Raw genomic sequence first — 12,847 nt, 5'->3', positions numbered from 1 at the left:
TCTGTTTGTCAAAATATAACACTGCTAAGTTAGGGTCTGGATTTTGTTTCACAAGATTGGTGCAAATTACAGAGAAATGAGGAGGAAAGTGTTTTGCTAATGATAATAAATCTTTGTAATGTCATGTCTGCTGCTTGCTCCTGCAAGCAGAGTCTTCCTGGCATTATCCTTGCATTGATTAGGATGCCTGTAGGGATGGATTGCACCAACAGTGTCCCACAAAAAGACCACTCAGTGAATTTTAAACATTAAGGACACAATCCAGAAAACAATTTTCATGACTACGTGCAACTGAAATCAATGGAATGGAATTAATCATTACTAATTTAAGTTTCATTGATTTCCATGGGCCGGGCAGCCCAATCCTATGTAACTCCCCACGGAGTGATGCAGTTGTGTCAGCGGGACACACATTATATCCCCTGGGGGAATTTCAGGCACTAGAGGTCTCCTCTGGGTAAGGGAATACTTGTTCCTTTGCTCAGGGGTAAGCCCTTGCCACCTTTCTGGATCTACTCAGACCTGCACCAGCTGTAGCAGATCGGGAAGCAGATTGAGGTTAGAAAGGGGGATAGGCTATAAGCAGCGACACTGCCACCACTACAGTCCCCTTCCTGGCCTCAGTCCACCCTGTTCCTCACTCTGATTCTCTGTCCTGTTTCTCCCACTTCCTGCCTCCGTCCCACCCCTGTGCTAACTTACTCTGGGGGGACACATGGATGGGCTGCTGGTGCACGGAACCAGCCACTAACTGCTTATGGTAGCAGCCAGGCTGCATGGAATGGATTATCACTCTTTATGAGTGCTATAAAGGACCAAATTCTGCTAGAATGCTAGTTCCAGCAGTGTAATGCCCTATTAATTAAAGCTTTTTGGGAAGGGCTCAAATCATTTCTGTTTTGTCCTGTTGATGTCCTGTTGTTTGGTTGATGTCTACCCTCTGCACCTCTGTAATAGCGTTATGGCTTGACTGCATCTTTCTGTACCAAATAGTTACTCTACTCCTTATGGCTCTATTGTGTATGTTTTTGGTTTTGTTTTTTTAATGATTTTACCTATTGCTGTTATACATTGTACATTTTATTATGGAGCTTTGTAGGTTGCCTTGGGCATTTGCTATGGCGTGGGAAAGGCAGGACATAAATTTTTCAAAATAAATAAAAAAATTAGAATTTAATCATCAGTTATGACAAAGTTTTGTTAGTTTGTGCCCAATGATTTTCGCTTTACTCCTAGAAACATACACAAAGCTTTTAGCTTAACTGAACTGCCCCTTTTCCTGGTAGTGGCCATTGTCCTCAAACTCAAAAAATAGTACTGAAATAAAATTGTGTGATAGAATTTGTTTTTCATTTATGTAGAGGTAAAGCCCACTTTATCCCAATGTCTTTTGAACACGAAACAGCAGTTTTGTGTACAAAGAAGAATGTATTTGAATCCTTATCTGCAAAGGGGTGTGTCTCTGTGTCTATGTGCATATAAATGGAGGACCATATCGGTAATTTTTAGGATGTCAACATATCAGAACAAAGTATTTGTTAACATATACAGTACATCTCAGGAATATAGAAGGGTAGAAAGGTCTTTCATCTGTCTCTTACTTTCATTCGTGGATGGTCTGGAAAGCTGTCTTTATTGTTGAATATATGCTGAACATGCTTCATTCATTAAAAAAAGTGGAGAGAGATTGTTTCTCTTTTTTATTGCAATTACTGTTGAAGTTTTCTTCTAGTGCAGCATCAATTTTCAATTCAGTTTTTACAGGCATTGCTAGATTCTTTTGTTTGTTCGTTTTGAAAAGTTAGAAAAGGATTCTTTACCAAGCAACTGATTGTTTATATGGAGAGAGCGAAGTAGATCAAATTGTTATGGTTAAGTAACTATTGCTGACCTTAATTTGTGTTCTCCAGTGGGTGTTCCACATATACTCAGCAGTCTGCGTTGGCTTGTGGAGACAAAATTCCTTGGGCGCAATTGGGTCTCGGTGTTATAGTTGTTCAGTATTGACAATCTCACAGTTCATCCTGTGGGCATGTAATAATAGACTACAATCACATTATTCGCTCTTTGGCTAGTTCCACAAAAGGGCACTGAAAATTACAAGGACTGATGTGAAGTATTAGTCCTGCGGCTATCACTAGGTGTAGTGGGAGTATATTTGGAATGGCAAAGAGAAAATTGTTTTAACATCAGGTGTTAAAATACCTCTGAAGTCCCTCTTTTTCTCCTGTTCCTTCATGCACTTGATTTTTCATCTTCAGAACATGCATGGAGTCAATTGGAAAGGCTATTTAAAAAAAAAATTCCCAAGAGAAGAGAAGAGAGGTTAGGAGATAACAAACCTTTGTTTCTGAGTGCCATCAGACTGCTTATTGCCCAGGACAGACATAAGACTGGAGTCTGTCCTGTGTGATCTGACAGCCATAACCTTTGCGTCTTATATAGATCACCACATAGAAAACAAAGCAATGAAATCATGTTGTAGTAGTTGTCACTTGGTCATGCAAACATGTGAGTAAATTGTTTTTGGCCCATAAAATCAATGCATTCAACAGTATATGATCATTGACCATTGCTTAGCCTTAGGCAGAGTATTTAGTGCCTCATACCTTATTAAATAAGAGCAAGCATTTTAAGTCATGTAAATTATCTGAGTACATCAGTTTTCCTAGAGCTTGATTTATCTCAGTTTGGCCAAAATGATAAATTGGATTTTGGAACAGAGGTCATTTTGGCAAATTTGTAATTGTTCTGAAAGTCCAAGATACTCAGAGAGCAATCCAATGCAAGCGCTCCACTGGCTGAGGGTGTAGCAAACATGCCATAAAGCACCTTCACACTACCCTGGGAGTAAGCTGCACTAGCAGGGATGCCTGTGTGATTTCTGAATGACAGAAAGGGAAACAATCAACAAGAATGAAATCCTTATTTTTGACGTGAAATATGAGGGAGTATAAAACCAGCCTGAGCTTCGTTTGTCTTTGTTCTTACTAGCATCAAGCAACATGACAGATATGGTCAGCTGATCTTGGGAAATTCCACAGCGGCAGACACAGGAGAATACAGCTGCTGGCTACGCCTGTGCAATGGTTACGTTTGCAAGAAGGATGAGACAAGAACAGGCTCAACATACATCTTTTTTGCAGGTAATAAATTGAATAATCAATCTTTGAAATAGTATTAAATTAACCTGTTGCTATTTGTCTGTGTGCTTTTCATGCTACATTCCAGTGTTACTCCTTAGTAGATATCTAGTTGATTCACAAGGGAGCAGAAAATATTCCTGATGACATTTATTATGTGCCCTACTTTCCTGTGCCTTATACCTATTGGGTAAATCAATTTTAAACAAACCTGCATGTTGTTTTCCCAGGGTAATTTACTGCACTGACACACGTTTTGGCTTGCTTATGCAATCCTTGCATAATGCCACTTTTACTTCACTGTCTTATTTGTGTACACATTAAAAGTGTTTAATTAGAAATAAAAGCAAATTTACTTTATAATGAGCAAAGAGTCCCAGGTTTACTAGAGGTTCTTTGTTTTGTACAAATATTTACCGTCTAAAACATGCTGATAATTTAAGGTGTGCAGTGATAGATGCAGTTGAAAATGCACTGCATATGCACAGCCTCCTAACTAGTAAGCAACAGGGATGGGAAAACGCAGCGGGACTTGAGTCGAGTTGCCGAGTCATCGCCCCCTGCGGCTTGACTAGAAATCTAGTCATATCGGGGACACTTTCCGAGTTGGACGCTTGCTGTCCCACTGCTAAATATAGGAGATCCCAAATTGTGAGGTATTGCTCCTCGTGGTGGCACGGCAGGTGCTCAGGGGCAGTGTAGGATGCCTGGCAGCAGGACTATGATGAGATGTTACAAGTGGCTGTAAGAGGCTCAGCTCAGCCTCTTACACTGAGCAAGTTTCTCGCACTTGAAAATCATGCACTTGCCGACCTGCCCACCCTGAGCTTCATACTGCAACTTGTAGCGTTGTGTCTGGCCTCAAAACCCAGAAGTTTTGCCTACCTAGAACTGCAAAACTGGACTTGTAAAGCCCCTGGCAGGCCACAACATGTGGCTAGTGGGCTGTCTGAGCCATAAATTGGTCAAACCAACTGTTCTCCCAAGGGAATAAGCACATCTCTGAGACAGCATGGAAATTAATAGATGAAGTGCAAATTAGAGATGCAACTTCAGCTATATATGGCTGTGATGAATGGGATCCCATCACCCTTACGGACAAGGCTTGTATGGCTTTAACATGAAAGTAGCCTATCTTTGGGATTCAGTGAAGCTTCTCCATTTTAAAAACAACTGTTCTTTTTGAAAATAGAAAATTACTTTTGTAGATTACCAGATATCAGCTTCTTCTTTGTGACAGTCAGATGATAGCATTATAGAAAACATTTTTGCACTATTGAAGATGTGTTTTTGCAAGAAGATGATTTTGCAAGAAGATGATTGCAAGAAGATGAAGTTCTTGTTTTTGCAAGAACTGTGATGAAAAGAGTATATGATGGTTCTATGTAATGTACATTACATTACTTTTTTTTACAGATAAAGGGGAGTTATTTGTTCCCTCTCCCAGTTATTTTGAGGTTGTCTACCTCAACCCAGATAAACCTGCAGTCATCCCTTGCCGAGTGACCAACCCATCAGCAAAAGTAACGCTACATCAGGAATTTCCAGCAGAAGAAATCAAGGCAGATGGAACCAATATTATCTATGACATGAAAAGGGGCTTTGTCTATCAGCACCCAACATCTGATCACAAAGGAGTGGTTTACTGCAGAGCTGAATCACGGGGAGCTCCTCAGATTTCCATTAAGTACCAGTTGCTTTATGTGGAAGGTAAAACTATGTTGAGCAACATAGGCCCTGAGTGGCTTTTCTGCACAGCTCAGCCTGAGCATGGTGGTAAGCTGTGCTTATGGAGAACTGCTAAGGTGATCACTTCCCCAATGAGGGGGAAGTTTTGCAGCCCAGTAATAGCCTAGTTAGATGTATGCAAATGTTGCCTTTTAGTGAAGTGATGATGGATTAATTTTACTTCCTTCTGGCTAGATTAGCCTACTTATGATTCTGTCAGTGTGTGACTCCTGTTTATGGAATGCTCAAGCCAACCTACTGCCTAAAACTAAGCTGGTTCACCACCCCTGACCTTCCCTAGCTGTTTCATTTTCTAAAGTATCTGGTGAAGAGAATCATAGGAGATTATTTCCACCCAGCCATATTATGAAAAGTAGCCAAGAAGGAAAGGAAGCGGTGACTTTGGCTCTTTCCCCAAAAATCATTCTGAGAACACTCAAGAAAAGCTCCAGGACAAGGAGATAAAGCCCCCCTCCCGCCATTGTGTGCAAGAGGAGGATGGGACAGCCAGGTGGAGCTGGCAGGGGCATCCTCACGAATTTGCCACTTCCAGAGGCATACCCAGGGCTTTAGTTGCCCGGGTTAGCAAAGCTATGACGTCATGATGCCATGCAGCATCATGATGTCACTTCCGGGGTTTCTGTGCTCTCAGCAGCTGGTCAGGCAATTTCACCCAACTGGTTGCTGAGAGAGTCCATGCGCACCAACTGCTTCCCAACCTGGGAAGCAATTGGAGCGCATGCTCTAGTGGCCCACTCCATTTGGCAACAGGGCACATACCTTGTTTCCTCCCAGTGGCATTATGCCACTGGCCACTTTACCTAAGCCTGCTGCCTGAAGCGAAGGGTTCTACTGGCCTCATACCTGAGACACCCTGCCTGGATCTAAGGGTAGGTCTGAAATAAACTTTTTTCTTTCAAAGATAGCAACTGTAGGGGACTCAGTCTGAACTGTGGTGTGGGGACAAGGCTCAGCTCTTTGTCTGTGCTAGTCTCCATTTGGATCTCCCCTCTCCCCCTTTCATTTTCCCTTGACAAATAGGCACAGTGGATCCACCCAGTTCAGAACTGTGGTGTGGGCACAGGGTTGAAGGCACTGTTCCCTCACCCCCCACCACAGACCTGATCTGGACTCTTTACAGCTGCTATTTTTGCAAAAGGTTAGTTCATCAGTATTCACGAAGGGCATAATGGGTTTAGCCCTTGTATTTCATTTTAGAAGATAGAAAATTTATGCCCACCTTCTATGTTATCTTAAACACTGGTTACTTAATTGAGACCACCGTATGCACACTTGAACCTCTTATGAACCAGATCTTATTCATCACAATTGAGAAAGAGTAGCAGGATCAAAGGAAAGTCTATGGAAATCTGCTTCATCTATAGAGATGAATAGCAAAATCCTTTGGTGAGACAGAATTCCAAGATCCAAGAAGAGAGAGCTTCAAATGTTCTGCACATGTAAAAAGTTTGAAAAAAATTGCTTGCTGATTTCTGCTGATCAAGGTGCAGTTCAAGTTGCAGAGCTAGATTTTTTAAAATCAAAATTTCAACTAGAGAATTCCTTTCCATTTTATCTCATCCACAATATCCTTTCAACCAGTTCCCAGTGGTCCACCTTCAACTACAATCAAAGCATCATCCAATGTTGCAGATGGTGGTGACGATATCAGTGTTCTGTGCACGGTTTTGGGGGAACCAGATGTAGAAGTGGAATTTAATTGGATATATCCAGGGCAAAAGGTAAGTTGCAAGAGGCAAATATAACAATTGTACAGAAAAAGAAATATATAATACAGAGCACTGACTCTAGAAAGCTGCAAAGACTATGCATATTAGTTGCAGGCAGTTTGCACATCCGGGAAGTAAGCTGTACCAGTGCACAGAGGCCAGATCCAGCTTCCATGGCAGCAGCAGTAGGTGAGTTTGTGCTTGCCGAGCTTGGCTGGCATAGTGGTCTGAGGAGTGTGTGTGTGGGGAGGGCAGGGAAGAGGCGGGAGGGAGGTGTTCTGGGACTGGGGAGGGTGGGTGGTGGGCATTCCTGGAACGGGCGGGGAGCAAGAGGCAGGGCAAGGACCTGCAAGTTATGCCAGATCCTAGTCCCATTCCTGGGCAGTGCAGTGCAGCTTCAGACTGGTGGTGCAAATCCGAGTAGCTCCATTGGGTCTACTACCGCTTTACCTGGGGTAAGGAGGAAAATTTCCCTTTGCCTCGGTCTGAGTCGCAGCCAGCCCCACCAACCCACCAGCCTTGCACTGGATACAGCGCAGGTCTTCTGCTTGTTCCAGCACAAGTTAGGATAGCACTTTCAACCTTGAATGCTCAGGGAAGATCTACTCAAATGCTGTTCTTCCTTCCAGTTCTCTTTATTTACGGCGTGACTCAGGAGACACTTTTGTTTTAGCTGTGGGCTAAAACAAAGACTTTGTTTGTAGAAAAGCTGACTCAGGATAGGTTTAGAACCTGTTCTGGTTAGGGTTGCACATCTCGTGAAGATAGTCATTGGAAATGTCTCTGAACTCAGCTTTACTTCTGGCTGAGCAGATAGCAGTTGTGACCAGCAATGCTTTTGTCCTAGTGGTAAAAGCAGCTTTGATTATTCTGCTGCACTTCTGTTTTACTTTTGCTCATTCTGTTCATTGGTTTCTGTCATGTTTTTATTTGGTACATGTGTGTCCTATTTCTTATTGTGTTTTATATTGCTATTGAATTCCTTATTGAAATTGTAAGCTGCCTTGATGACTCCTTTATTGGAGTAGAAAGGTGACCTAGAAACTTTGCATAAATAAATGAAAGCTAGATCTTGGGATGAATTATTTCCCCTCCTGCATAAACCACGTTTCCGCACCAAAAGAGAGACTGACAATATCTGTGTTGTCATTTTACTTTTCTAAAGCTTTGAAATGGCAAATAGCCAACTTCAGCAATCTTGGAACTATTTTATTCTCCTAGATAAGAGACTGCTGAAGGTTTTTTTTGGCCTACTTAGTAGTTCATTCCCCAGGAAAAGCAAATTGTTGTTAACCTACTTTAGGGTTGTAGGGTAGATTTGTCATTAACTTGAATGATGGCACTTCCAAACTATCATTAAACTTTGGTGAGGCTTTTAAATACTAGCACAGAATCACTTCATTTTGATCAGGATTAGCAAAAGTCTACCATGTGAAATTTCCTAAATCTTTTCCCAGTTCTGCATAAAGAGTGTGTTTTATGGCTATATTCATGTACATTTTTCCTTCAAAGTAATGTTGGGAGAGGAAAATATAATGAAAGGAACAGGCTATGGAAAGATAGCAATTCTCTCTTGCTATCAGTACAGGGAAAAAGATTACGGAGGTCTATTCTAACAACCTTTTCTCTCTACCAACTGAATGAGCAGTTGAGGACAAGCTGTTGTAGCAAACCATCAAATTTGGCATGTAAAACATGTGTTAATAGGTGTATGCATAAATGCAGTAACAGCTGTTTGGAATTTGTAGCTGTACAATGTACATTATTGATCAGTATTTGGAATGAGGGGGAAATATCAGGCCAGATGGAGCTACTGAAAAATATGATTCATTAAGCCATTGCTGCCCAATGTTGCATATACGCAACAGAAACCAAATGTGTACACCTGTGGGCCGGGCAGAAATGGGTTAAAAAGAATCTTTCAGGAAGTGCTAAATTTGTGATTAACTGGAGATATGTTAGATTAGAATGTCAGGTTTAAGCACCACTCCTCCTTTATCATTATTTAAACTTTAAACAGCAGCATCTAGCCATTCATATCTTTTAGGCTCTTTTACCAGTTAGATTTTCCAACCTGCGTTAGAATCAGAATGGGAAGGTAACACAACACAAATATTCTAATGCTGCCTTCTGTTAACAGCAGGAATGTCTGGCAGAATAGATGCCTCCCAGTTCTGAGAATGAAGCTGAAACTGTATGTCATTATAACAGACTCTGTCCTGTAGGAAACAGCAACTGTGCCACCCTTTTTTATTGATTAATAAATGTCCTTCACCACCACATGTCTTGATTTTTAGAAGAAAAGCAGGTACGAATTTGGTCTGAAGCCCCTCATTGCTTTTGGGTGGTGGGGAAGGGCGCAAATTGTCCATTAGTTTGTCCTACCGCAGGGGGGTAAAATTTATTGGCATTGCATACACCTTGCAAACCATTTTATACATTGCATTCAATCATGGTTATGTGGAAAACTGATTAAAAACATCCAAAACCAAAGTTCTGTACCATCTCCTGCTGAAGGCAATTTGATGTCTTCATGTGAATCTAATGGCAGTTTTAACACATATTTTGTGTTAATGGATTAATGGATGGAATCAACTACTTTTTCATGAACAATGTTTAAATATCCAAATCCTTACTTTCTCAGTTATGACTTGCATCAGTATGTTCCAAGCTCATCTTATAAACCAAATATCTCAGGTATTTTCGTTTGGGAAGACCAGCAACTGTAAGGTGTTTAAGGCAATGCTGTGTCTTTGAGGAAGATGCAATTCTGCAAATACTTATGATTAACACCCAGTATTTCAGTGGGACTTGGTTCCAATGAGATTTGCACAGGATGTATGATTATCAGACAAAGTGCGAAAATTCCAGAGATATGATTCAGCATGACTGCAGAGGGAGGTCAAAACTGTCTCACATTTTCTATCACATACTCCCTCTGAAGCTTAAGCCCAATGTGAATTTAAAAATACTATATAAGCAGAATCAACAGAAAACACATCTTTCAGTGTATGACAACAGCTGAAATTTTATAACTGCCATTCAGATTAAACTTCTATGAATGTCTTGCATTAACAAATAAAATACTGGTATTGAAATTAAGTATTTTTTACAGTATTGTACACTATGACTATTTTATGAGTATTTTTCCCCCCATACAGTATGAAAGACCTGTGATTATCCAAGACTCTTGGAGGCTGATCGATAGAGGAATTGGTCATACCACAAGAATCTCTGAGAGTTTAATTGCTGTTGAAGATTTTGAAACAATTGATGCTGGGAACTACATTTGTATAGCTCAGAACCTTCAAGGACAGACCACAGTGGCTACCCACATTGATCTAATGTACTGAGCTCTCAGGGCAGAGATTAGAAACAGGAAATGTATTGCTTGACTGCTTCTGGCTAGCTTTAAAAATCTGGAGATAAGATTTGTTCCCACTCAATGAATTCCATTCTTATTGCAGAGTAATAGAAAATCCATGCATATGGCCATTAAAAAAAGGAAGATACACAGCTACTGTAGCACAGTGGCTAAGAAACTAATCTATGACCCAGGAAATCCCAGAGTCAGCTCTTGTCTCTTCACTGGTAAGCTAATGTCCTTCTCGACCTCAGTTTCTGCCCTCCAACTTCTACTGTGGGAAAAATACTAACCTAACATACAGGATTTGTTGTAAAGATAGCAAGACATTTAGCATTCTCACTGTTCAGTGATGCATCACTTAGCGACCTGCTGACTAACGACCAACCAGAATACGATGGTGGTTATTAGACAGCAGTTAGTGATTTTAAGAAGCAATTTAGAAATTGCTTACTGGGTGCCAGGATGCCCCATAGAAGGCCTTAGAGGCCACCTCAGTGTCATGTGCCCACAAAAGCCTCTGGAAGGCATGTCCAGTTTGCTTCCAAAAACTGTAAGTGGCTTCCAGAGGCCTCTGCAGGCCATTCCAAGGCCTGCAGACTCCCTGCACAACACAGAGTAAGCCTCCAGGCATCCTGGCACTAAGTAAGTCATTTTTGTTTAGCAACCAAGTCTTTTAACAACAGGATTCATGGAACATAACCCTTTGTTAAGTGATGCACACGTGTATATTCAAAGAATGAAGTGTGCAGGCCACATTTTAATAACATATACGCATTTAAATCCCTGATGCATCTCTATCAGTACTTGATGCAATCAGCCAAATGAAGCTAGATTAACAGAAAGGTTTACCATTTATAAAGATTCTTGCTCTTTATGTCTGAATTGTGCTGAAAACACAGGAAGATAAGATGCCAGTTAATCCACACAATCTCCATCTTGTTGGAATTTAAATTTTGTTACTCTGTAAAAAAAATTCTTTTTTACCCAGCAGCATTAGTCATTAGCATAAAATGCTTTTATACTTACTGTTGAAACTGCAGCATGCATGAGCTTTAATATGTCATCTTAGGTATACTGCACTGCTGCTGCAGCTGGTGGTGGTGGTGGTCTTTAATGACATTGAATAAATAAATTTGCAAGTTCTCATTGCATAGCTTTAGGTCTTAAATTATTGTCTGCTTTTTTTTTTAATATGGGTGTATGACCTGATAACGGCTAAGTAGCTGTTTCCATGATAGAAGACACACAATCTGTTTTACCAAGCCCACAAACTGCATTCTGATGGGCACAATCAAGAAGGTATTTTGCAGACTATTTCACTGAGTAGTAAAATATTGGGCTTTATGACACTTTTAAATCTGGGGGAACTGCTTCCTCGTAAATTTGTCTAGGATTAAGAGGTCATTCTGCCATAGCATTTGTAGAAGGGAAACAAAATAGCTAAATCCTCTTAAACTAAGTAAAGTTTATCATCTGATCAAAAGACTTGCTGGACTGGCAAATCCAGGACTGCTGTATTTCAAATCATGGGGGCAATCCTAACCAACTTTCCTGCACTGACATAGCTGTGCCAATGTGGCATGCTCTGTATCCTGTAGTAGGGAGGCAGTCAAGGGAACCTCCTCAAGGTAAGGGCATGTTTGATACCTTATCGTTGGTCTGCATTGCGGCTAAGTCAGTGCTGGGAAATTGATTAGGATTGCGCCCCATGTCAGCCCCACTATATTATAGCATGGTGGCTGAAATTTTTAGCACAGCAATGCAGATAAGCAACTTCCAACTGTAATCAGCAAATTCACTGAGTACCCAATGAACAATGTAACAGGGTAACATCTTGTGTAAAACAAAATTATGTCCATACAATTCTTCTAGCATATGCTAATTTTCTTTCCAGACCAAGATGGTGAGGATCAGCAGTGCACAAATTTGTACCTACTGCGCTCCTGGAATGTGGTCTCCATCCACTCAGGCGCCATGTGACCACCTCCTCTTCTGGAGGACAGGGACGCTCGTGGCAGATGTGTCTGCCTGGCATCCCACAACTGCAGACACGACTGCCCAGCACGTCCCTTTCCTCCAAAAGAGGACATTGCACGGTGCCCCAGAGGAACCAAAAGTTCTGCTCATGGGGTCGACGGATCTGTGTGAACACCAAATCTGCCACAGTAGCACAGGGAAGAATGTCTGCAGAGTTTAAACTCCACAGATTATCTTGAAATCCACTGAAAGTATTATCTCTCCCCAAACAAAAATCTTTCAGTTGTACCCCCCCCCTTTATAAGCCAGGGTTAGGGCCCTGAAGCCTTGTTCTTAAAGCAAAATGACTCAAAGGGGAATTTTTCCTCATAATAATGCAGATTTGGTTAATGGGGACCATATATACACCCATGTCCTATATTAAAAAGGGGAATTTTCTAGCATAAGAAACAATGGAGTAAGGCTGGCATAAGGACTAAAGAGTGTGGCATGCAGTTCTGAACCAGTATGCCCTCTGCAAAGGTAAGCCCACCCATGACATGTAATTGAGAACGTTGTATCAGGCAGTAAGTTGCAAGAAGCACTGAATTTGCAGAGGGACCTTATTCACACTTGGCATCTGCATTAACTCCATCCTCTCCTCTTGCACATTTCTGTGCAGGAGGCACACTTACCTCTTTCACCATCCAGCTCTGCCACCACTTCCTCTAATAATCAGCGAAGGAATGTTAAGACTCACAGCATTTCCTCTACTGACCATTGAATAAGGAAAAGGTAGTAGCAGTGTTGGTCAATGAGAGGAGGATGGGAAGAGCTTATCTTTTTTTAACATCCAGTGCCACTGCTGCCACCTTTTTCTCCAAGGGCCAGAACATGTTGGGGGCCCAGCATTGTCTTCATAA

General features: G+C 41.3%; 1 protein-coding gene across 2 annotated transcripts in view; it reads left to right on the top strand.

Moving 5' to 3' along the window:
- The window catches only part of PDGFRL (platelet derived growth factor receptor like), a 30,126-nt gene extending 19,962 nt beyond the window's left edge, over positions 1-10,164 (top strand). The window contains exons 3-7 of one of the 2 annotated variants that reach the window (XR_010794672.1): positions 2,995-3,146; positions 4,560-4,853; positions 6,474-6,613; positions 6,710-6,790; positions 9,763-9,811. Coding sequence is in view for 1 of the 2 variants with exons in the window: in XM_066632407.1 (XP_066488504.1) it covers positions 2,995-3,146; positions 4,560-4,853; positions 6,474-6,613; positions 9,763-9,954 (778 nt within the window). In the remaining variant the exon portion in view is untranslated. Of the gene's footprint in view, positions 1-2,994; positions 3,147-4,559; positions 4,854-6,473; positions 6,614-6,709; positions 6,791-9,762 lie in introns of both variants that reach the window. The other variant, XM_066632407.1, reaches the window with a different exon arrangement.
- The last annotated feature ends 2,683 nt before the right edge of the window (positions 10,165-12,847 follow it).

This window comes from Tiliqua scincoides, chromosome 6 (assembly GCF_035046505.1).
Source record: "Tiliqua scincoides isolate rTilSci1 chromosome 6, rTilSci1.hap2, whole genome shotgun sequence".
NCBI classification, from domain to species: Eukaryota; Metazoa; Chordata; class Lepidosauria; order Squamata; family Scincidae; genus Tiliqua; species Tiliqua scincoides.
Note: the sequence above shows the minus strand (reverse complement) of the source record. Positions and strands in the feature narration are given on the sequence as shown.